Source organism: Octopus bimaculoides, chromosome 1 (assembly GCF_046866305.1).
Source record: "Octopus bimaculoides isolate indiv1 chromosome 1, ASM4686630v1, whole genome shotgun sequence".
Taxonomy (NCBI): domain Eukaryota; kingdom Metazoa; phylum Mollusca; class Cephalopoda; order Octopoda; family Octopodidae; genus Octopus; species Octopus bimaculoides.
The window spans coordinates 59,036,555-59,060,022 of NC_142928.1; the positions used below are offsets into that span (position 1 = coordinate 59,036,555).

General features: G+C 34.2%; 1 protein-coding gene across 6 annotated transcripts in view; it reads right to left on the reverse strand.

Moving 5' to 3' along the window:
* Positions 1-460: 460 nt before the first annotated feature.
* LOC106883305 (DNA repair-scaffolding protein) overlaps positions 461-23,468 on the reverse strand; it is a 29,814-nt gene continuing 6,806 nt past the window's right edge. For 5 of the 6 annotated variants that reach the window (XM_014934264.3, XM_089351772.1, XM_052967061.2 and 2 more), the window contains exons 6-21: positions 23,152-23,369; positions 22,242-22,333; positions 20,914-21,121; positions 18,057-18,226; positions 16,204-16,268; positions 14,968-15,212; positions 14,427-14,591; positions 13,626-13,749; positions 12,651-12,788; positions 10,188-10,250; positions 9,401-9,581; positions 5,422-5,601; positions 3,922-4,021; positions 3,004-3,118; positions 1,963-2,013; positions 461-1,225 (exon numbers count right to left, since the gene is read on the reverse strand). In XM_014934264.3, coding sequence (XP_014789750.1) covers positions 1,100-1,225; positions 1,963-2,013; positions 3,004-3,118; positions 3,922-4,021; positions 5,422-5,601; positions 9,401-9,581; positions 10,188-10,250; positions 12,651-12,788; positions 13,626-13,749; positions 14,427-14,591; positions 14,968-15,212; positions 16,204-16,268; positions 18,057-18,226; positions 20,914-21,121; positions 22,242-22,333; positions 23,152-23,369 — 2,241 coding nt within the window. In that variant the 3' untranslated portion in view covers positions 461-1,099. The remainder of the gene's footprint in view (positions 1,226-1,962; positions 2,014-3,003; positions 3,119-3,921; positions 4,022-5,421; positions 5,602-9,400; positions 9,582-10,187; positions 10,251-12,650; positions 12,789-13,625; positions 13,750-14,426; positions 14,592-14,967; positions 15,213-16,203; positions 16,269-18,056; positions 18,227-20,913; positions 21,122-22,241; positions 22,334-23,151; positions 23,370-23,468) is intronic. The other variant, XR_008263917.2, reaches the window with a different exon arrangement.

The following is a 23,468-nucleotide window of genomic DNA, read 5'->3' on the forward strand; positions in this document are numbered from 1 at the left end:
CAAGACATGGACCTTCAATCCATCAGATCCTGTCAAACCATCCAACCTATACTATATATGTATGTATATATATATATATATATATATATATATATCATCATCATCATCATCGTTTAACGTCTGCTTTCCATGCTAGCATGGGCTGGACGATTTGACTGAGGACTGGCAAACCAGATGGCTGCACCAGGCTCCAATCTGATCCGGCAGAGTTTCTACAGCTGGATGCCCTTCCTAACACCAACCACTCTGAGAATGTAGTGGGTGCTTTTACGTGCCACTGGCACAAGGGCTAGTCAAGCGGTACTGGCAACGGCTACGCTCAAAATGGTATATATACATATTCATATATATATATATATATATATATATATATATATATATATATATACACACACACACACACATGAAGGGGTACTGAAAACTTCCTGGCTTTGAGTATAAGAAAATACAAGAGGATCAGTTCATTGTTATGATTTTATTCAACATATTCCTCTCTCAGATTTACACATTTATTGCAGCAATCCTTCAGTTTTTCGAAGCCCTGTAAAAGAACTTGAAAGGTTGGGCCTCCAACCAAGCCTTTTTCAATCAAGACTAATAATATTAAACAATTTCTTGTTATTGTATTGTTTCATTATATATTTTTAGCACATATTTTGGAAAATTAGTGTTTAAAAATTTTGTTCAAATTTTGATAATGTTTTATATTATTTATTTGAAAGCAAATAGATTAATTTTATTACTTATCTCAAAAAGCAAAATGAAATTAAAAAATGATGTAAAAAATATATTTTCATTCGTGACCTAATGTGAATGATAATGCCACAAGAATGAGGGATGATCCCAAGGAAAATAAATTTTTCTTGAATATGAATGAAAAACATGGTGAAAATGATGTGAGCATAATGTTTGTAATATTAAATAACAAATTTAAAACATTGCAAAGTGATATATTTGTCAATTATTTAGTTTAAAAATATACAGTATTTAAATGTCAAATTATTGAAGCAATTCAATGATACATGGCTAATTATGAATGATAAATACAAAATGTTGTATGTAACTGTTGAATGTTGGTAATTTTTTATTTTAATCGTTCTTAGATGAGTTGAATCTCTTCTAGATAAAATTCTGAAATTTGCTTTCTCGGTAAATTATTGTGCTTTTTCAGAAGACATGTCAGAGGACCAAGTTGTTGACCAAGAACTGTAGAGACATCATAATCCTAAAGATAAAAAGAAATAAACAAAATAATTAAAATAAACACAATTCATATGATGAAAATGGGATTGCCTCTCTAGTTTTTAGAATAATAATTTAAGTGTGCTCTAATGCCAATACTGCACCCTTTTGATCTAATGACCTTTTTGCAAAGCCTCTGAAACTGCTGGGGAAATGGAAGGAAAACAGAACTGGTTTGAATGCTTACAACAAAGAAAACTATACTAAAGATATCTGAGGGCTTCATTGATGGATTAAATATTCCACTTAATAATAGTTACAGTCCATCAGGTTGCTATGTGCACACTCTCTGTCAATCCAATTTACACTCATAAGGCTTTGGCCAACTCAAGGCTATAGTAGAAGACCCTTATCCATGTTGCAATGCAATGGGATCAAAACCAGCACCTTTTAATTGTAACGCAGATATCTTAACCACATGGGTATACCTTTAACCATAGTTGTTGAGAGTATAATTTGCAGAATGCAGGAACAAAATATCTTGATTTATACAAATTAATTACTGAAGCTTGACAAACAAATATAAAAACTGGTGCAATAGGTAAAGGGTAAACTATTTGGCAAGACTCTCAGTTATATAGGTTTAATTGCAAGTTGACTTATTTATTAGTTAGCTTTCACTTTGTGCCAACTGTATATAATTACTTTAATTTGATAACATCACTATTTCAAAACAATGGAATAATTATTAATGGTAAATAAGTGGAATATATTACTTACATCACCAGAATTATTTCCTGGTAATAAACCTTCAATAGTTTTTTGTTGGAGCTAAAAGTAATAGGTAAAATAACAGAAATTTTAATCTTTACTAACAGCTGGAGTTACATTCAAAAGAGATTTCATTTTATGAAGGAAAAAAATTTGAGAAACAGTTAGATGGAAACAAAACCATGAGAAATTGCAGTCATATCTACCTCAAATTATACCCTACCATCTTAAAGAAAAAAGGAAAACACATTGGATTATAAAGTGCTTCGTACACTATATCTGAAAAAAAAAATGCTCAACTTGCTATAAATAGTAGCCAAACTTCCCTCAAATAACACTTAACTGTATTAGGAAGTGAAAGGACATATTAGATAATGTAGTCCTAAACATACTGTAAAAGATAGGATAGCCCTGAGTGCAATATCTTTGATCATAAATCTGTTCAATCAGGGATGATCTGCAGCTAAACAACTATAACATTAAGGAAATAGTCTATTTTGGTTCAGGATCTTGTACATACCTGATTTGAAGCACTATGTTTGAAATTAAAGAAATAATATTTACATTCATGTTTTATCACTATAAATAATGATCAATAGGATACAATGAAGAGAAAAGCAGACTCTCTTTACACCTTTTCAGGAACATGAGGTAATCTCTCTGGTTCTATTGAACGAAGGAATGAACAGAGACAATGTAATGCATAGAGGACTCTTGAGTCATGATTGGGATTAGACAACCTTTCTAGTGCAAGTGCTACAATAAAATGCACCTAATATACTCTGTAAAGTATATTGGATGCATTTTATTGTAGTGCTAGTTGCAAAGTAATTGATGACAGGAAGGGCATCCAGTCATAGAAACCATGTCCAAAATGTAAGTATGAGTGAGGTGTGATCCCTAAACCATCTAAGAAAGCAGTAACAGAAAATAAGTTTGGAAAAGTGGGTGTAAAAATAATAGTGGTGGCAGTGGTAGTGGTGCTGGTGATGATGATGATGTTGAAATGTTTAGTACCATGAAATGGAACACAGAAGTGCTAACACCTACATTGACTGTTACTTGATAGTTTCCAGGTAAAGCCAGACACCGAATTATTACCTCCATTGTTATATGTGTTACAGTATCATCCACTCGGCAATTGCAAACAAAGCAAAAGAGCCAGCTGCAAGTAGAACAAAAAGTCAGTTGCAATTTATTTATTTAACAAATAAAACCCCAAACTAAAAAACATTTAAATTTGTAGTTATATTGTTTCATTTGATGTTGTGTTTGAGAAAGTGGTTACACTAAAAAATAGAATTGACAATCACCTTTTATGTATGAGGGGGTGCTGAAAAGTTCCTGGCTTTGGGTAAAAGAAGATACAGGAGGATCAGTTAATTATGATTATATTCAACATATTCCCCTCTCAGAATGACATACTTATTGCAGCAGTTGTTCAGTTTTTCTAAGCCCTGTAAAAAAACTTGGAAGGTTGGGCCTCCAACTAGGTCTTTCGTGATACCCTTAAAGCCAAGAACTTTTCAGCACTCCCTTGCCCAACCCTATGAGCATGAGGACAACTTAGAACAATGAGAACACAAGATATAAAAGATTTACAAACAACAAGCACATCAAGCATATACTTTCATCATCAGCTGCCTAAAAGATACCATTATGGTTTTAAACACACACACACACACACACACACACACAATCCTTTCTACTATAGGTACAAGGCCTGAGATTTTGAGAGAGAGGGCAAATTGATTGCATTGCCCCCAGAGCTCAACTGTTACTTATTTTATCAACCCCAAAAGGCTGAAAGGCAAAGTTGACCACAATGGAATTTGAAATCAGAACATGAAGAGGAATGAAATGCTGCTAAGCATTTTGTCCAGTGTGCTAACAATTTTGCCAGCTCACTACCAGTGCACAGACACATAATGACATAACATTATAATAAGTGAAAAGAAAATCAATCACCTTTCTTCATTATTTTTCTTGAGAGCCAATTCTTCTTTATCACATTTTGGGCAGGTTTGCCAAATAACTGCTTTATCTTGGTCTATACTGTATATCACGCCTGTTGTTGCAATAGCAGTGTTACATTTCACTTTGCAATTATATACAGAATGCAATGCATACATATCCTTAATACATTGATAGAAAATTTTAAAGCATTCTACAACAAATAAATTCAACACACTATATCTTGTGTTTTTATAAAGTGAAAGAGAATCCCACATCAGAGCATGTGCGTGCATGCATGTGTGTGTATAGGTGCAAGTATGGCTCTATGGATAAGAAGCCCACTTCCCAACCATATCATCTCAGGTTCAGTCACACTGCTTGGCACTTTGGGCAAGTGTTTACTACAGCCCTGGGATGACCAAAGTCTTATGAGTGGATTTAGTAGATGGAAAGTGAAAGAAGTCAGTAAAATGTGTGTGTGTGTGTGTGTATGTATTTGGGGGTGGGGTATTTGTGTATCCTTGTTTTGACATCCTGTGATGATTGTAAACAACCATCACCATCATACAAATGAGGTTGTTTGTTTCCTGTTTTCCATGAAAAATATGTCTGGCTATGGAGCAATATTACCTTGCTTGAAAACAAGTGAGTATTAGTGACAGGAATGGTATCCAGTCATAGAAAATCTACCTCAACAAATTCTGTGAGAGCCATGCAAGGATGGAAAAGTGGATATTAAATGATATATGTATAATGAATAAATATTATTACTTCTTATGACTACATTTCATGCTAAATAGTGTATATAAGCCTGTATTAGTAAATATATGTGTATCAATATATGTCCATCTACATCATGATCAGTGCATGACTGAAGAAGAAAAATAGTGGTTCAACACCAAGTGAAGATCATATTGATGATAGACACTAGCAGGAAACTTCACTGCTTGCTATTCACTTTTGTAGTCTCCCTTTTGGAAGGGTGTCCTTTCTGTGAGCATGTCTTTACATGTCCCAGTTATAGCAGTGGCTACACATGAAGGATTGAGGTGTTCAGTACTCTAGATATATAATTTTTTTTTCATATTTCTTTCTTGATTCCTTACACATTGCTTGGAACTATAAAGTTCTTAGAGCAATCAACATTTCTACACCGTTTAGATCTTGCAACCTCATTGTTTGAAACAAACTGGAAGGAACTCATAAAGAAATAGGAAAAAAAAATTAAGAGAAAAGACAAAGCTAGAGCATGTTTTAAACATATGTTTAAAAGAAAAGCTATTTTCCATATATAGAAACCTACAAAAACACACACACACACACACACACGTACCAGCTAAATAAGCATGTATGTGTCTATTTTCTTTTTCACTGAATTTTTTCAAGTATGTCAAAACCCTGTTTTGTTTTAGCATTTAAAAGCTTTTTTTGATTTTCCTAAAATACATAAGTATTAAATGAATAAACAAATATCTAAAAATATGCAAGCTATACAATGCAAGAAAAACTTACCTTGAACTTTGACCAAATTGTAAACATTTGAATCAATCTTTAAATTTGGAAGTGACAATTTTATGCTCTGATATTTGTCAGCAATATCAATGTTAACATTTGTACTGAGTTGTTGGGTCACATGATCAGGCAAAGGCCAAGTCCATATTCGACTGAATCTGTCTACTATTGCAAAATTTTCTGAAAATAAACTTTATCACTTACAATATATTATAATTTAGATTAGAGAATTGGGAGAAACGAGTGTGTCAAATTAAATGCTTTCCATCGCTTTCTGAGTTCAAATCATGCTAGAATTGACTTCTCTATCATAACTCTTACATAATACCTGGTTGATTCTATTAACTATACCACTCCCTTACAAAAGTTAGCCATGTACCATTAAATGACACCAATAATAAAAGTTTGATCACAAAAATGGTGAATACGACCAAAATAACAGCGAATCAGAAAAAGTGTTTTACAGTAATTCTCCATTCATACTACATTTGAAATCTTGCTCACATCAACTTTTCCTTTCATATCTCCAGGATTAAAATAAATACCAATAATATGCTTGAGTTAATTCAGCAAACTAGCTGTCTTCTTGAACAATCGGCTTCTGTATTATATTATACTGTATGGTAGAATGGTTAAGTTTGATGCAAGCTGGTTTAAAGTAAAAAGTTGAAATTCTACTACATAAAATGTGTTATTCTGCTCGTTTCTAAAATAAGCAGAATATGTACCTAATATGGCAGAATTTTAACTTTCAGCTATCAGTCAAAAAAAGAAGTATTTCTCTCGCTGAATAGATGAGAGATTAACATTTTAAAGAAACATCCTTATACAGTACTATCCAAATCAGATTAAGCTCTTTGCTTAAATAAAAAGTTGTAAAGTCTGAAAAAAAGAAGTCTTTCCATTGGAGATAATTCTTTTTCCTGGCCAGTTCAAGAGTATTCCTAAATGATCAATTTCAAATTAATAATTTAGCCCTTTAGCCCAATGTTCAGCGAAATGAGGACTGAAGAATTGAAGTATTTCGGATTGCAAGACAGTGTGTGAAAAAAACCGTGATTTCATAGGAGAGAAATGTGTCTGCATGGATGATGGTGCCCTTGCGTTTAATGATTCTGCAAAGAAAGAGGCTTGGAGATGCCATTATGAAAGACTTCTGTATGTGGAAAATGAATGAGAGGAGGAACGTCTGCTGAAGGTTGACTCAATTGAGGGGGCCAACTACCCGAATCTACAGTACCCTAGTAGATAAAGCAATTAAGGATATGAAGACAAGGAAAGCCCCTGGCCCATCAGGAATCACCGCTGAGATGCTTAAAATAGCTGGCGGTGTGGGTTATGGTCTTGTCACCTGCATCGTAAACCAGGTAGTTCATGAAGGAGTCATACCCAATGACTGGTGTAGCAGCATCATAGTCAACTGCTACAAAGGTAAAGGTGATGTTTTAGATAGAAATAACTATAGGAGTATCAAATTATTGGATCAGGTGATGAAAGTTACAGAGAAGGTCATAGCCCAACTCATTAGGGAGAGAGTTAGCCTAGATGAGATGCAGTTTGGTTTTGTGCCAGGCAGAAGCACAATTGATGCTATATTTTTGGTAAGGCAACTGCAAGAGAAATATCTAGCCAAAGATAAACCTCTGTACTTGGCTTTTGTTGACTTGGAGAAAGTCTTTGACAGAGTCCCTGAGTCCCTTATCTGGAAACTGGGGATAGATGAGCAGTTGGTAAGAGCTGTACAAACCCTGTACAGGGACGCTGTCAGTAAGGTGAGAGTTGGCAATAAGTATAGTGAAGAATTCCAGGTAGAAGTAGGGGTTCATCAAGGATTAGTCCTCAGCCTTCTCTTATTCATCATTGTCCTCTAGGCAATAACAGAGGAATTCAAGACAAGCTGCCCCTGGGAGTTCCTCTATGCTGATGACCTTGCTCTAATAGCCGAGTTGCTGCTAAAACTAGAAACAAAGTTTAGAGTGTGGAAGCAAGGTTTAAAATCAAAGGGCCTTAGGGTTAACCTAGCAAAAACCAAAGTCTTAGTAAGTAGGAAGGCTGACAAATCACAAACCCCTACTTGATCTGTAGAAAAGGTGTGGGTAGAAACTCCATACGATGTACCTAGTGTAAGCTATGACCACATAAAAGGTGCAGCAATATCAAAGGAAGGTTAACTGGGAAGATAGTTTTTCTTTGTGGCAGATGCACAGGGGCAATAAACATTAAAGATGTATAGAATGCAGATTCCATCACATGCCAAGAGGAAAAACTAGAAATAGTTGATAGCTTCCGCAACCTAGGCAACCAAGTCTATAGTGGGGATGGTTGCTCTGAGAGTGTAGCGGCTAGAATAAGAATAGCCCAGGCAAAGTTCAGGGAGCTCCTACTTCTGATGGCAACTAAGGGCTTCTCGTTCAGGATGGAAGGTAGACTGTATGATGCATGTGTGTGAACTGCCATGCTACATGGCAGTGAAACATGGGCCATGACTGCTGAGGACATGCATAGGCTTGAAAAAAATGAAGCTAGTATGATCTGCTGGATGTGTAATGTCAGTGTGCATACACGACAGAGTGTGAGCACCCTAAGAAGCATCAAATGTAGTGTGCAAGAGAGATGACTGCACTGGTATGGATGAGGATAGCTGTGTGAGGAAGTGCCACTCCCTAACTGTGGAAGAAACCTGTGGAAGAGGGAGACCCAGGAAAACATGGGATAAGGTGGTGAAGCATGACATTTGAACATTGAGCATCACAGAGGTAATGACAGGAGACCAAGACCCTTGGGGATATGCTGTGATTGAGAAGAACCGGCAACTAAAGTGAGATCGCAGCCATGGCCAATGCCATGGTGCATGTCCGGCCCATTAAAAAGTACCTTTGATGTGTCGGGTGATATGATATGCTTGAAAAGACCTGTTGAGTCAAGTAAAACCAAAATTGTACCTGTGGCCAGTGCCCCCTAACTGGCTCCCATTCCAGTGGCATGTAAAATGTATCATCCAAACATGGTTGATGCCAGTACCCCTGACTGACTCCCATGCTGGTGGCATGTAAAAAGCACCATCTGAATGTGGCCGATGCCAGTGCCCTCTGATTGGCTCCCATGCCGGTGACACGTTAAAAGCACCATCCGAACATGGCTGTCGCCAGTGCTCCCTGACTGGTTCCTAAAAGAAAACCCATACTATTTGGTAATATGAAATGAAACAAGTATTTGAATGATTTTGTTTTTAGCTTGGATAATAAACAGCTCATAAGGAACTGCTGAAAATTTTGCAAAAGCATTTCTGTAATTATACAATTGTGATTTTTATGCTTATCAATCAATGATTTCTTAACTGTTTCTCTATTGGTCATATCACATGAGAAATATATAAAAGAAAAAGAGAAAAGGAATTCATCCTCACTTGCATCTTTCAATATAACTTCCATACAATTGGCATCACTGATTCCTAATTTCTGTTTATAGTAAAAAAATGAATCAATACAAGACCAATAGATTTCACACTCAATTTTGGATTAATCAGGTGAATAAAATGTGTATATTTTCTTTTTTTTTAACTAAGTTTTTTTCCTCTGTTACTTAGCCCATCTGTAATGCTTTCATGTGATTAGTTAAGGGAAAGACAAAGAGTGAAAGAAAAAAGAGAGAGAAAGAGAGGGTAAAGCAAAGAGGGAGAGTGTTGTGTATTAAATCTATAAACTTGTGTATAAAGTATATAAAGTGTATATATAAAGTGCATTAAGTAACCATCATATTTCAATTTCCTTCACTTTTCAATGATTAGCAGATGAATGACTATCTTTTGATACAGACACAATACATGTTATGCTTTCAGGATTTTTGGATAAAGTTTTCAGAAATAACCCAATAAGTTTACCATTAATTCCATGAAATATTCACGGGTCCTGCAAGTGAAATATTATTTCAGTTCATTTAATTAAATAAACTAAATAAATAAGGATGATTTCTTACTTACTTTGTTGAATTAGTACATCCTTGATAAGTACCACAGTAGATAGCTGACTAGGTAATATGAAAGACTTTCGATAATGAATAGTAATATAGTTGAAACCTGGCACATCACTGCTTATACTTGAATCAGTAACATACAGTATTCCACTGCTATCAATGGAACAACTATTCTGATCGGCCTCACACTGTAAAATACAGGCATGTACAAATTTGTACTATTTGCATCAGAAAAAAACAGATAAAAGGTTTGTTATAGTTTATATTTTCATTACATTTCTGGGTTTTGAAAGAACTGATGATGAACAGAAATTAAATTGATTGAAATGTTGTGCAGATGTAAATATTGAAAATACTTCATCCCTAAAGATAAAGTTAATAAGATTATAAATTTTTAGAACTAAGTAATTACTTATTTAGACTTTAATGACTAAAATTAACTTTGAAATTATTTTTTTTTTATATAAGTACATATATAATGTAATGAAGACAGTATTTTAAATACCAATTTTAATCTGGTTTTAAAGGTGTATTAAGTTCGATAGGAACATAATTTGGGCCCATGTGAAACCAATTGTTTTACCAATAGTGTAAAGCTTTTATAACAGCATTGATAATGATAGACTATGGTAGATGCACAATGTTAAAATGAATTTAGAGGAATATTCATTTGAAAAGAATGAGAATGAAGTAAAGATAAATGTTTAAGAAGAGACAAATGATAATAAAAATGAAAAATCAGCAGAGGTAGAGAGACAAAAAGCTGTGTGTGTGTGAGTAATTGGATGTCTAACCTTTGACCAATTATAAACCAATTTTCCTATAAAAGTCAGTCTTTGACCAACATATTCATTAACCTGAAATAATAAAATCCTTAGTTAATAAAGGAAAAATTACATTAAAAATACATCAAAATAACTGATTCAAAATATCAAAAACAAATACCATTAATACACAATAGGTGTTTTTTTTTTAGACACAGGAAACAATAAGTATATTAGCTAAAGGAAAAACATATGATGGTTGACTGATTATAGAACAGAAATGGTAAGCAATGAACAATTAGTGTAATAGCAGGTGGTGAGTCCGGATAAAAGCCAAATCAATGATCTAAAATGTTTAGAATTCAAATTTCTAAGTCACCTTTTGTTATGTTATAAATACAGTACTTATTCTACCAACAGTAATTAACATGTTTCAAAAAAAGTTTTCAGAAACTAAACTTAAATATAAGAATAATTGGGTGCGTTAGCATCTCAGTTAAGCAAACAACATAAATTTTAAGTACTGAAAGGGAAATTATAATACACATTTTCATAATTTTTTTAACTAAAAAATAAATCAGAAAAAAACAATTAGGTATTAGATATAAGAAACTGAATCCAATACCATATAGTTGGGAAACAAACTTCTTATAATGCCTGCATATATATCATCATCATCATCTCATTTAACATCTGCTTTCCATGCTGGCATAGGTTAGATGGTTTGACTGTAACTGGTAAGCCGGAGAGCCATCATCATCATCATCATCTTCATTTAACGTCCGCTTTCCATGCTAGCATGGGTTGGACGATTTGACTGAGGACTGGTGAACCAGGTGGCTACACCAGGCTCCAATCTGATTTGGCAGAGTTTCTACAGCTGGATGCCCTTCCTAATGCCAACCACTCCGAGAGTGTAGTGGGTGCTTTTACATGCCACTGGCACAAAGGCCAGTCAGGCAGTACTGGCAACAGCCACGCTCGAAATGGTGTATTTTACGTGCCTGTCCATGCTGGCATGGGTTGGACGGTGTGACCAGAGCTGGCAAGCTGGGAGTGGTTGCACCAGACTCAAGTCTGATTTCGTATGGATGCCCTCTCTAACACCAACCACTTTACAGAGTGTGCTGGATGCTTTTACGTGACACTTCACGGGCGCTTTCACATGTTGCCGCACAGGTGCTATTACGTGGCACCACACAAGCACTTTTACATGACACTGCCAGGAGTGCTTTACAAAACCAGAAGGATTGCTCCTAACCCTTCTACTGTGGGGTACGGGTCTTCTTGAGTATAGCAAGGTGTCATCTTGCCAGAAAGGTTTCAGTGCCTTGAGGTCATTCTTCAGTACTTCATCACATGTCTTCATGGGTCTCCCACTTCTATGTGTTCCATCCACTTTGAGAGATAGGCACTTCTTTATGGAGCTATACATATATACATTACATATATACATTACATACATACATATATACACGCATACATATAAACATATATACAAGGTCTGATCAATAAGTATCCAAACTGTTGCCATAGTAACAAAGCTAAAGCACAGAGTGAACTTGCTTGGCAAAAGTTGACCTTGAACTCTGCTGTGCAAGTACACAGTTTTAACGTTCTAGCTCATTTCTGCTGTTTACAGCAGTGCTTGGAAGGAAGGTACGTAGCGTGTGATCGTCACATTGACCATGACAGAGAAAGTTGTCATGGCAATACCTGCTCAGAGGCCTACACAAAGTTGCAGAAAGTGTATGAGCTGCACACAAGTGTACAAGTGGTTCAGACGTTTCCAAGATGGCCGAAAAAATGTTGATATTGACGAACATTCTGGGAGACTCACAACCAGCAGAACTGAGAAAAACATCACAGATGTGTGTGCAATTGTGAGGGGAAATCATAGAATCACCATCCGTAATTTATCACAGGATGTGCAGATTAGTTACAATTCAGGTCAGTCCTTTATCAGATTTGGGTACGAAATGCATGTCTGCCAAAACTGCTTTCAGCTGACCAAAAAGACACCCAGGTTTCAGTTGCACAAAATCTCTTTGAGTGGGTTGAGAGTAATGAAAACTTTTTCAAAGTTTGCATAGGCCTCTGAGCAGATATCGCCAAGCTTTTGGCAAAATTCGATGCAGATTCTCTGCTCAACTTTATCATAGTCAATGTGACGATCACATACTACACACCTTCCTTCCGAGTACTGCAGTAAACAGCAGAAGTGAACTAGAATGTTAAAACTTAGTGCACATGCACAGCAGAGTACAAGGCTAATCTATGTCAAGCGGCTTCACTCTGCATGCTTTAGCTTCATTACAATGGCAAGTCTGGATACTTATTGATCAGACCATGTATATACACATAGACAAATATGTGTGTCTGTGTAATGTATAACGACTATCAGAAAACTGCTTAGAGGGTAATTTTTCTATTAGTTTATAAAAATGAATTATATACTAATAAAATTAATTTTTATAAAAGTGGATGACAAACCTTTTGTTGGAAATCTTTCAGTGTAACTAAATCAAGTTTTGACATGGTCCAAGGTATTGTGACTGGAGCAGGTAAGTAGCCAGACTTTGTAAATGAAGTATCCTGTGGGCCAATTTCATAGCAAAATCCTGGAGTGTTCTGAAGATGACAGTTTAAATACATTGATATGACACTTTGACAATAGTGTGTGTTTGTGTGTGTACCCATACGTGCATTCATGTGCATTTGTAGATAGATGCAAACATCTTGTCTTTGGATACAATATCTTCTAGACACAAAAATATTGGATCAGTCAAACTAGCTTCAATCCTGTATTCAGGATTCCATTACTTTGACTGAAAACTCTCTTTAAGTCTCCACAGCGACATTGCTTATAAAATTACTATTACTAAGGGCTTAAGTAAACGGTAGTCTTTGCATGATGAATGGAGAGTGACAAAACTGTTCTGCATGTACTCATTCAATGCCAGAGGATTGTGCACTCATGAAGTTTTATTGAATAACTTTTGTTACACAAAGAACAGATTCAGCTATTAGCCAAATTCTTTGTGAAGATTGCCACACAACCTTCCTTTGCATGGGAAAGGAAAGCAGTTTTCTTGTCTGGTGGCTACATAAAAGAGATTGTATGGTGGATGTCACTGAAAGGAGTGAAGACAGACACTTTTATCTTTGGCCCTCACTAACTTTTTGGAGTGGAAGGTGAGGGTGGAGTTGGTGTTATCCTCCAGTACATTTGCTGAAAGGAAGTGAGATTGGTGAACAAAGCCTGGGTGAATGGGTTTACTTTCAGCATGTGCCTGTTGTAATATAGTCTATCTAGCATGCTTTTATTTCACTCATCCAACACACTTTTTTGTAATTTTTCCTTGAATTCCTGTATCTGCCATTGTGAATCAGTTGAATGGTGCTTTCTGGTTCATGTGCATTAAATAAAATATATGCAGGTAATTTACAAACAACAAAATATCTTACTTTAGCAACAGATGTAACTTGAGTTTCCTGGTTTACTGTACAAACTACAATTTCATTTTCTGTTTCAGTAGGAATCTGTGGACAAACCCAGGTTGTATCAATAATTGAAAAAAGATCTGGTTCTCTAAAAAACAAAATATATATGTAGTTAGTTAAATATATAGTTATCTATTTATCAATGATGAAATAACCAATGAATAGTTTCTATCAGATAGTGAACTGGTTCATACATATACCAAAGATAAGTGAACACATAACTCATAATAAGTTAAAGCTATGTCATATGCATGGACATTGAACTTGTGGATGATACTGCATAAAGTAATAAGGCTTCAAACAGGCAGTTTATCATTTTAAACTACAGCAGATTATACTAAATATTACACTCTGCAAGATGGTTGATGTTAGGTAAAAATCCTACCAAAACAGTCACATACATTTGGTGCAGGCTTCTACCTGGCAGGCTCTTGTCAAACCATTCCATCTATACCAGCATGGAAGACGTTAAATGACGCTGACAGTGGCAGTAGCGCCACTGCCACCGACTACTACTACTACTACTACTACTACTACTATTATTATTATTAACAGTTGTGTGGAGAAAGAATGGATTCTGAACTATATAAACTGTGGAAGTTGAATTTAGTCATATGCTTAGGATTGATCTTTTGAGGAAAATATATCTTTAAACTAGAAAAATTGGATTTTTGGCTTAAAGACAAATTATTATTCTATTATTGATAAAATGATGACATAAATTTAAATAAATATTTGAAAAAGAGTTAATATAGTTCTCTTAACCTGTGTCGGTTAGCACGGCTAAGCACACGCATACCATAAAAATTCCATATACAGTTGACAGCATAGTAATCTGGGACAATTTGATTTTCTTTATCAAAACTATTCTTGCTTGGTAGGTGAACCAAAGATACAGTGCCTTGGGTATCTTCAACTAAGACAGACCAACTGAAATAATCAAATTTTAAATATTAATTTTAATTATTAGATGGCTATTTAAAAGGTTATTTTAATAAAGTTTAGTCATCTTGGTTTCAGTTAACAAATCCTTATCAATATAAAAGAGAATATCTGATTCCTTATATTTATGTAAATTTGATTGAATACTCCTCAAAATGTAACCACAGAGTTTTCTTCTTATGTTACATGAAACTGTGTCATAAACCTCTCAAAATATTTCAATTAGTTTAACAATCTACATATTTTTTCAAAGAACCCAACTTTATCCTGGTTGCAATATATATTCATTATTCATACAGAAGTTTTGAAGATAAGTTGTTTTTTTATAGCAACTATACAATTTATGAATAACCCATCAACAAACCATGTTAAAACTTCTTGTTGGCTATCATCATCCAAGGATTCTTCATAGTTTTTGAACAAAAACACACGTAATATAGTTGCCTGAAAACACATGCCATATTGAGGAAGATTTGGGTTTCCCTGAATGCTATCCAAAATTGTATTGTTACTATCAATATGTATTCTCTTAGAAGGTATTGTGACTGTAGTTAAAGTCGACTCTGAAGTAGGTATCTCTTTGGTAGACAGAGGTTGAGAATTAGATGCCTGCAATGGAAGTATATAAGGAAAAAATGTAAGAAATTGTGAGGAATATTCCAGCAGAAATCATAATATATTTTTATCTTGTTTTGACATGTTTTTTTTTTTGTTTAGTGTAATATTTCAATAGCATATGAATCAAAGGAAACTGACTGTACTTCCTTTTTTCTCACTTGTTTAAAATAGCACTAAGATTAGAATTGTAATGTAGGGTATAAAATTTCAATATTATTATTATTTGTAACAAGGCTTCAGTCAAAGCACTTGACATGTGTTTCCTAAAGAAATAATGTTGTTGATCAAACAATTATTAAGTTAGTCATATGATGTTAGAAAAACTAAATATGTAGTTTAAAGATTTATATAATGCAATGTTTTAGGGTAAATATTGAAAACCATCATTACTGCTACTTTACTCCAAGTAAATTATTAGAAGAAAATCTACAATCAACTTTAATTATTTACAGGTATGAAAGCTGAGTAGTTAAAATGAAAATGTATTATTCTCAGACTATGTATAAAAAAAGTCTTCTGTTTAATGTGCTCTGTCCAATGAAAAAAGGTACATAACTTCTCTTCAGTTTGCTTTTAAAAATATGACCCAGTTGATTGAGGGGCATCAGTATATGTATCCAATAATCTTACAGTTGTAGATTATTGCTAGTATGAAAAAACATTAAACAATTCAAACTGAAAATAATACAACTAACTTAATATAGATAACTGCTGTCAAATAAAAGGATGTTCAACGAAGATATCAACAGTGTAAGAAGTGAAATATTTGCCAGCATCTTCCTTATGTACTGCTACTAGGAAAGCATATATATTACAAACTACTGGCTTAGGAACTTCAAACTGAATAATTTCGGTAGCCTATCCCACATCAATAATATGTGGAGGGATGAGCTACATAGGCTTGATTTGCTATGTGTAAATTAATCAATGAAGAAATCTGTGAACAACAGATAATGTGTAAACAAAATTATTAATTACTTACAAAAAGTGTAGGACACTTAGTTAGGCTGGGACAAGCATGTGCAGGACATTGTTTCAAAGAACCAGCTGTCACAATTAAATAGAAACAATATTTTAATAGGTAACAATGGAAGTTTAATCAAAGAGAGTTTTAGAGAAGAAAATATAAGTAATATTTCAGTAACTCAAGTAAATCAACTATAGAAAAGATGCAGTATATTCCGTTTAACACCATTTTCATTTTATTTCAACATAGACAAGATGTCTTAAAAATATTTCTTATGTAAATATAAATAGATAGTTGAATACATAGATTTCAGCAATAACTACAACAGTGTATATTGATATAACAATGTGCTTATTGTATAGTGCTCAGGTGCACTACAAAATATATTACACGTGGGTCAGAAAGCAGACAACAGTGAAGGCTAACAGTACATGCACAGTATACAGAATAAACCACAAAAGATAGAAACATGAACATTAAAAGAGTCATAAAAAGTGTATAAATACAGCAAGAGTAGTGTTGATAAATTTCAAGAGACATGGAATTTTTGAAGAATGCAGTGTCCTGACAACTGACAACTGATGAAGTAGTTTATCATGAAGTTTATTCCATACTTTAGCAATTCTGAATGTGAAAAAAATGTTTCTGAAAGTCATTGGTACTGCACTATGATTTGATTTTATAAGCATGTCCATGCATGGTAGAGATACTGGATTAAAAAAGGTGTCCCAATTTTTTTTTAAAGATAGTGGATAAGCTTGTTGGCTTCTACTAAGCCTGCTGCTAGATGCGCAGAGAAGCAATGCATTCAAGGTATGATGACTGAAAGAAAGTATTCATCTAGTTGCACATCTCTGGACAGCTTCCAATAAATTGATTTTCTGGGCAAGATAGGGATTCCAGACTGGAGATGCAAACCATATACAGCTTACATGCTCTGATGGTTAAGGAATTAAAGCTATTGGATATTAAATAGAATTCCCAGTATATACAAATGATGATCTTAGACATCTCATGTAAATGGATAATCTACATTCTCAATATCATTAACATCATTTCACTGTCAGGTCATCATCATCATTAACATTTTAGGAATCGTCGTCATCATCATCATCATCATCACCACCACCATCTTCAGCTTTAGTTTTAATTAATCATGTTATATCATACTGTGCACCCAGTGTGAACTATGGATGCACAAGAGATGTAGTAGGGGTGCAGGTAGGTTGACACTGGAAGAAGACCTTATATATAGCAGATGCATAGGAATAAGTTAGCATAAGACACCAGTAAAATAAATTTTCTCAAATGCTTCTAAGGCTCTGTAGTAGTCCATAGCTTTTCTTATCTAGGTGACATTAGTGGCAGAGGTAGGTACTTTGAAAGCGTTGTAGCTAAGGAAACTATTACCTTTGCTGGCTACAAAAGGATTCCTTCTTTGAATAAGAAATACATTTCAAGATGTTTATGTATGCATGCGTTTGTATATGCATATATGTGTGTATCTAGTTTATTTACATCTGCACTCACTTATTTGAAAGTTACAATATTCAAATAGTGTTACTGTTAGCACTTCTCCTGTTAGTAACTTGTCCGCCCACTTTGGGCCTGCAAAGCTGTGTGGACTGAGAGATTCTTTACTTAAAAAACAGGTAACAGTTAGTGTCAAGATGGGCATTCAGCTGAAAAGCAATGTCACAATAACATATTTGTCTAACCTTGTTTAGCACAGAAAATGCATGTAACAATGAATGAAGGAATAGTAAACTATCTTATTCAAGTTCCTCATTAAATGCAAAGATAGCTAAATATTTCAAAGGAATATATTATTACTAGTTATTGAAAGAAACATATCTCACGTTACATACATGAAGAACAAGGGCAATTCCAAGTCAAAGCCCAATGAACTTGTTGTTGGTCAACATGGATTGGATCAGTTTGAACTATGCTGGTTCTTTCAAGTGGTACCTCAAGTTTGTGGCAGTAGTTAGTACACAACAAAACTTTGCTGCAGTCAGCTCTTAAACTTAGTTCCTGCCTATCAAAATAAAAACCAAAGAGAAAAAGAAATTAGATAATATAGATGAATTGATGAGTTTATAAATTTTCAGTCTATTAACCTCATCCTTAAAAAAAAATCATTTTTAGTATTTACATCTATACTGTTTCAATTGGAGATCAATATGATTGAAAAACAGTGTAGATCTAAATACATAATCAGAACAATGGAAAGCTTCAGTATTTCTCAATATTGTCTCATAATAGGACAAATATTATGCAGATATTTTAAATATTTTAAAACTTTTATCTCAAACTTATAATACATTCACTATCTTCCAGAAGACTTAATAAAAAACAATGTTTATTTAATGGATGTCCTAAACTGACTAGTGGGTTGACAGGAAAAGATTCAGTCCATTTGCTTAGGCTATTCCATATTTTCAGCTCAAATTCTGTCATTCATCTTTTGATAGTTGATGAAATAAGTATCAGTAATACATTGATTGAATTAACTATATATCTCTCCTACAAAAATTGGCTATATGTTATGCAAGAATTAATAAGATTGAATCAATGATAAAATCTTAATGATAACTCAGAACTGTTTTTTTATAGATATCATATCCCAATAAATATATTAAAAAATGACATGCAAGCATGGGTGTATAAAAGGTGCAGTGAAATCACAAGCAAGCTGACAAAGAAGGACTTTATGTACAATAGGTTTACAAGAGTGGTTAGCAGTTAGAATACCCAAGAAATGAATTCTTTCAAATTCTCAGAAGGCTCAGTAGAAGTAGGTAATAGTTTCTGTTACCTAAATCACTTGATTAGTAATGGAGGTTAGTACTTCAAAAGCAAGGCAGCTAACATTAGAAAGGGGTGAAAACAATTCAAGGAGCTATGAAGTCTGCTAACAACAAAAGTATTATTTCTAAGCAAATGGCAGATTGTATGATTCTAGTGTATGAAGTGCAATGTTGCATGGTAAAATAATTGAATGAGAAGAATATGTAAAGGCTGGAAAGAAATTAGACAAGCATGCTCCATTGGATATGTAATGCTAGTGTGTATGAATAGCAGAATACAAATGAGCTGAGAGGAAAAACTAGACATAGGAGCTATCATATCTAGTTGCAACAGACAGCTTGGCTTGTAAGATCATATGATAGGTAAAAAGAATAACAGTTGGATAAAGAAGTGTCAAATGACACAAGTTGAAAGAACCTGTGGAAAGGAAGACCAAGGAAGGCAGAAAGAATGCTAAGCCTCATAAATAGGATGACTGACAAAAGAGTACAAGTATTGAAGAAGACCTGTTGAACTCATACATCCATGGTGAATTTCTATCATAATCATTATCATCATCAATTTTATTTTCACTTTTCATGTTGGCATGGGTTGGATGACTTGTCATGATCTGAATCAAATCTTATTCACTCTTCAAGATGGATCAGAAGATCGTTTCTAATCCAAAACTGTCTATTTTTGAAATGGTTTCTATAGCAAGATACTATTCAGAACCCCAACTACTTTTCAGAATGTATTAGGTGCATTCTATTGTAACACCAGTGCTATAGAGGCAATCATGTCTTTGGACAGACTAAAAGACCTCATTCATTTGCTAATCACTTTGCAGGGTGCATTTTATTGTGGTATGAGAACTCTTGAGATTGTATTGTGTGCTGTAAGGCTAAAGAATCATCAATACACTATGATGTCTGCACTTGGCAAGATAACATGACTGAGAGAGTGAACAAAAGAGAGAAGGGGAGCAAGAGTATAATGGAGGAAAACAGTGATTGGTGTGAGATGATGGTGGAAGAGGGAATAATGGAAGTGATACAGCAAAAGTATGATAAGAGAGTACAAAATGACCATTCAGTGGATTGCAAAGAGGGTACATGGGGGTGGGGTAGCCATATGGGTGACAGAGATTAGAGATAGAAAGATGAGAGGATATCAAATAGCATGATGGGAGAAACAAAGTTTGAACAGGGAGATTAGTGATCATCATAATCATCATCATCATCATCGTTTAACGTCCGCTTTCCATGCTAGCATGGGTTGGACGATTTGACTGAAGACTGGTGAACCAGGTGGCTACATCAGGCTCCAATCTGATTTGGCAGGGTTTCTACAGCTGGATACCCTTCCTAACGCCAACCACTCCGAGAGTGTAGTGGGTGCTTTTACGTGCCACCGGCACGAAGGCCAGTCAGGCGGTAAGTGAGATGAAAGGATATTAGAACACAATAGGTGAAATAAAGTGATGATATAGTGGATAAGAAAGAGGGTGAGTGAGGAGAGGATGAATAACAAAGAGATAAGGCAGAGATGAGAAGATATCAAAGAGAAGACGGAGGATTAACAGGGAATTTATTGAGCAATAGGCAGAAATGCAAGGGACATAAGATGGAGTCTTAACAGGGTATATTGGGCAACAGGCTCAAATATAGATATATATCTTTCAGCCGCCATCATTACCATTATTTTAACATTTATTACACCATGTGTAATACAAGCAAATGGGTTTTCTCTAACACTGCATGTTGCTAATTAATGTGATCCTTTGAATGATAAGCCTCTTTTGTGAGGCTCATCATCCAAAGATCAGTCTTCTAGCACAACAACACCAGAGGAGGGAAAGAGAAGGGGAGGAGGAGGAGGAGGCAGTGACAATGAGGAAGCAAATACAAATAACAGATAAATAAAATAACTTACCAAGGTGGATATATTTGGACAAGTGATCCAACAGAGAGTTTCAAATCATTTGCTTTATTATAGCTAAACAATACTGTGCAATGGCTGTTATTTGAGTTTGGTATCCACTCTTTTTTCTCAGAATAGGTTCCTGGAACACACATGGCATTAACTATACCATACTGGTGAGTTATTTTCTCTATAGATACTGTTAGCATTTCAGAACAACCTATTCAATAGAAGAAACAAGAATATTTTCTGCAATAAATAAACCAAATAATGTTGATAGTCATAAAGTAACAAATGTGTGAAAAGGTAAAAAATTTCAAAGACAAGTATATAAAATACATTTTTATTACAGGAAAATAAAAATAACTTATAACTAAGCATGTTTTGCTTCCTTCACTATGTCTTAGATTAAATAAAGTTAATTTCTTCCTTCTAAAAATCACTCACATGATGACTATCAGTTATATTATAGATACCAAAAATTTACTAAGTGTACCATAACAATTTTCTACTAACTTGATGCATATGGCATATATTAACCATTCAATGAGCCAATAGGGTAGCTTTACACAGTTACTCATTCTACTAGAAATAGCAACCAAATTGCCTTCCAATCACACTCAAGTATTTTAACCCTTTAACAGCAAAATTAAATTTCAAGGTTATTCCAGTAATAATGTTAAATACCTAAACCCCCCCCCCCCACACACACACACCACTCCCAAAAATATATAGCATTGGTATTTTCTACAAGTCACATTGTCTCAATAAACTCGACAATATCTCAATAGAAAATAGTTTCAAATATGACATTCCTCAACAAAAGCCAGACTGGTACATAAAACTGCTTTGTACAGTTAAGGGTAATGAAATTTGAGTGGGTGTATCTGCTTTCTGTAGTAAAATAGATATTGTCTACTGTATTACATACACTGAAAAAAAGATAGATAGCCATGGCTGAGATAACTTTGATCCTAGGCCTGTTCTACTGACTGACACAGAGGCTAAACAATAACAACTAATCATTTATATTGTTCAAAAAGAAAAAAAATCCATTTGTGCCATCCAAAAGATTCATGGAAGACCAATTAAATGTTTCCCAACATCAATGAATCTAAAAGCAACCTAAAAAATTATGCCTGCTCTAGCACTGCAAAATACCACAAAACTAAAGCAGTGAAAATTGTGAACTAGAAAATAGTACATATTCTTAAAAATATATCCATTATTTCCTTCTTTAGCAGCTTTTAAATCAGTATCAATATAGCAAAATACTTCACCCAGCCCAACAAATATTTTTAACATGAGGTAAAGAGAAACATAGTGAAATAAATAAATACCACTCAATTTGCTATTCTGTTGGTAGTACCTAATATTAGAATCTACTCTTGATCGAGCTTGGAAACGTAACAATTTAGCTGCAAGACCATTACTGAAATTTAAAAGTAACACAAAGGAAGAAAATTATAAATGGATTAATAATGGAAGAAAATAAAGAAATGAAGAGCTACTCAGAAATTTCTGACTGAAGTAGATTTCATTTGTTAAAGTAAATACTTTCTAAGTCCAAAATAATATACATTTAACATTTAATAATTTCACAATGATACAGTGCTCTGAAGCATCTAACAAGCCAACAAGAGATTCTTTACATCAGGCCTGGCCAATTCAAATTACGTTGCAGGCCACTTTAATCACAGAAAGGTTTTTGAGGGCTACTTGTATACTTCCCTATCATGTATGAAGACTTAATTGACTGAAATAAATCCAACTTGTTATAAATAGATCCTACTGATTCAGTGTAAACTGTTTACTTCTAGATCAGTATCTTAAATCTTTTATTTGTTTCAGTAAATCAACTGTGGCCACAAAATTTTGTTTGCTTCAGTGTACCTTACACAAAAAAATTTTCAATCTCATCTCATCAATCTGAAATTAGCAGTTAAAAAAATTACTCAGCTCCAACAATAGGCAAATATACAAATTTATCAAAGCCATTTTATTTATATGACAGTATCAGAAAATGGATATAAACATTGAGAAGAGAAATAAATAAGTATGTTATTTACCAAAAGTTAGAATAACTTTTGTTAATGGTTTAAATCCTATTTGCTGTATTCAGTGCAGTAATCTAGAGCTCAGAACAAATTAAGTGAATCAATTTGTCTTTTCTCAATCAAGATTTACTCAACATAGAAAACTAACTCAAAGTATCCACATAATAGAAAAAGGTAGTTGCATAACACTAACCTGATATATTTACGCTTCTTTTTTGCTGAATTATGCTCTGATATTTCTGGTTGAATCTTAGTGGGTTCAGAAACCTCTCCTTGATTTTTCATAGGAGTAGATACTTCTATAATTTCAACCCAATTACTAGCCTTTTTGCGTATCTCAGTCTGGGAATTTTGAGTAGATGAGCTCCAAGAAGATATTCCAATTTCAGGAGAGATATCAGAATTCGTTGTCTGAAAAAAAAATATATGTGCGTGCATATGAGCATATGTTTATATATGTAAGTACATATATGTTTATGAAAAAGGGTCAAGAGTAAAGACTCCCTTCAG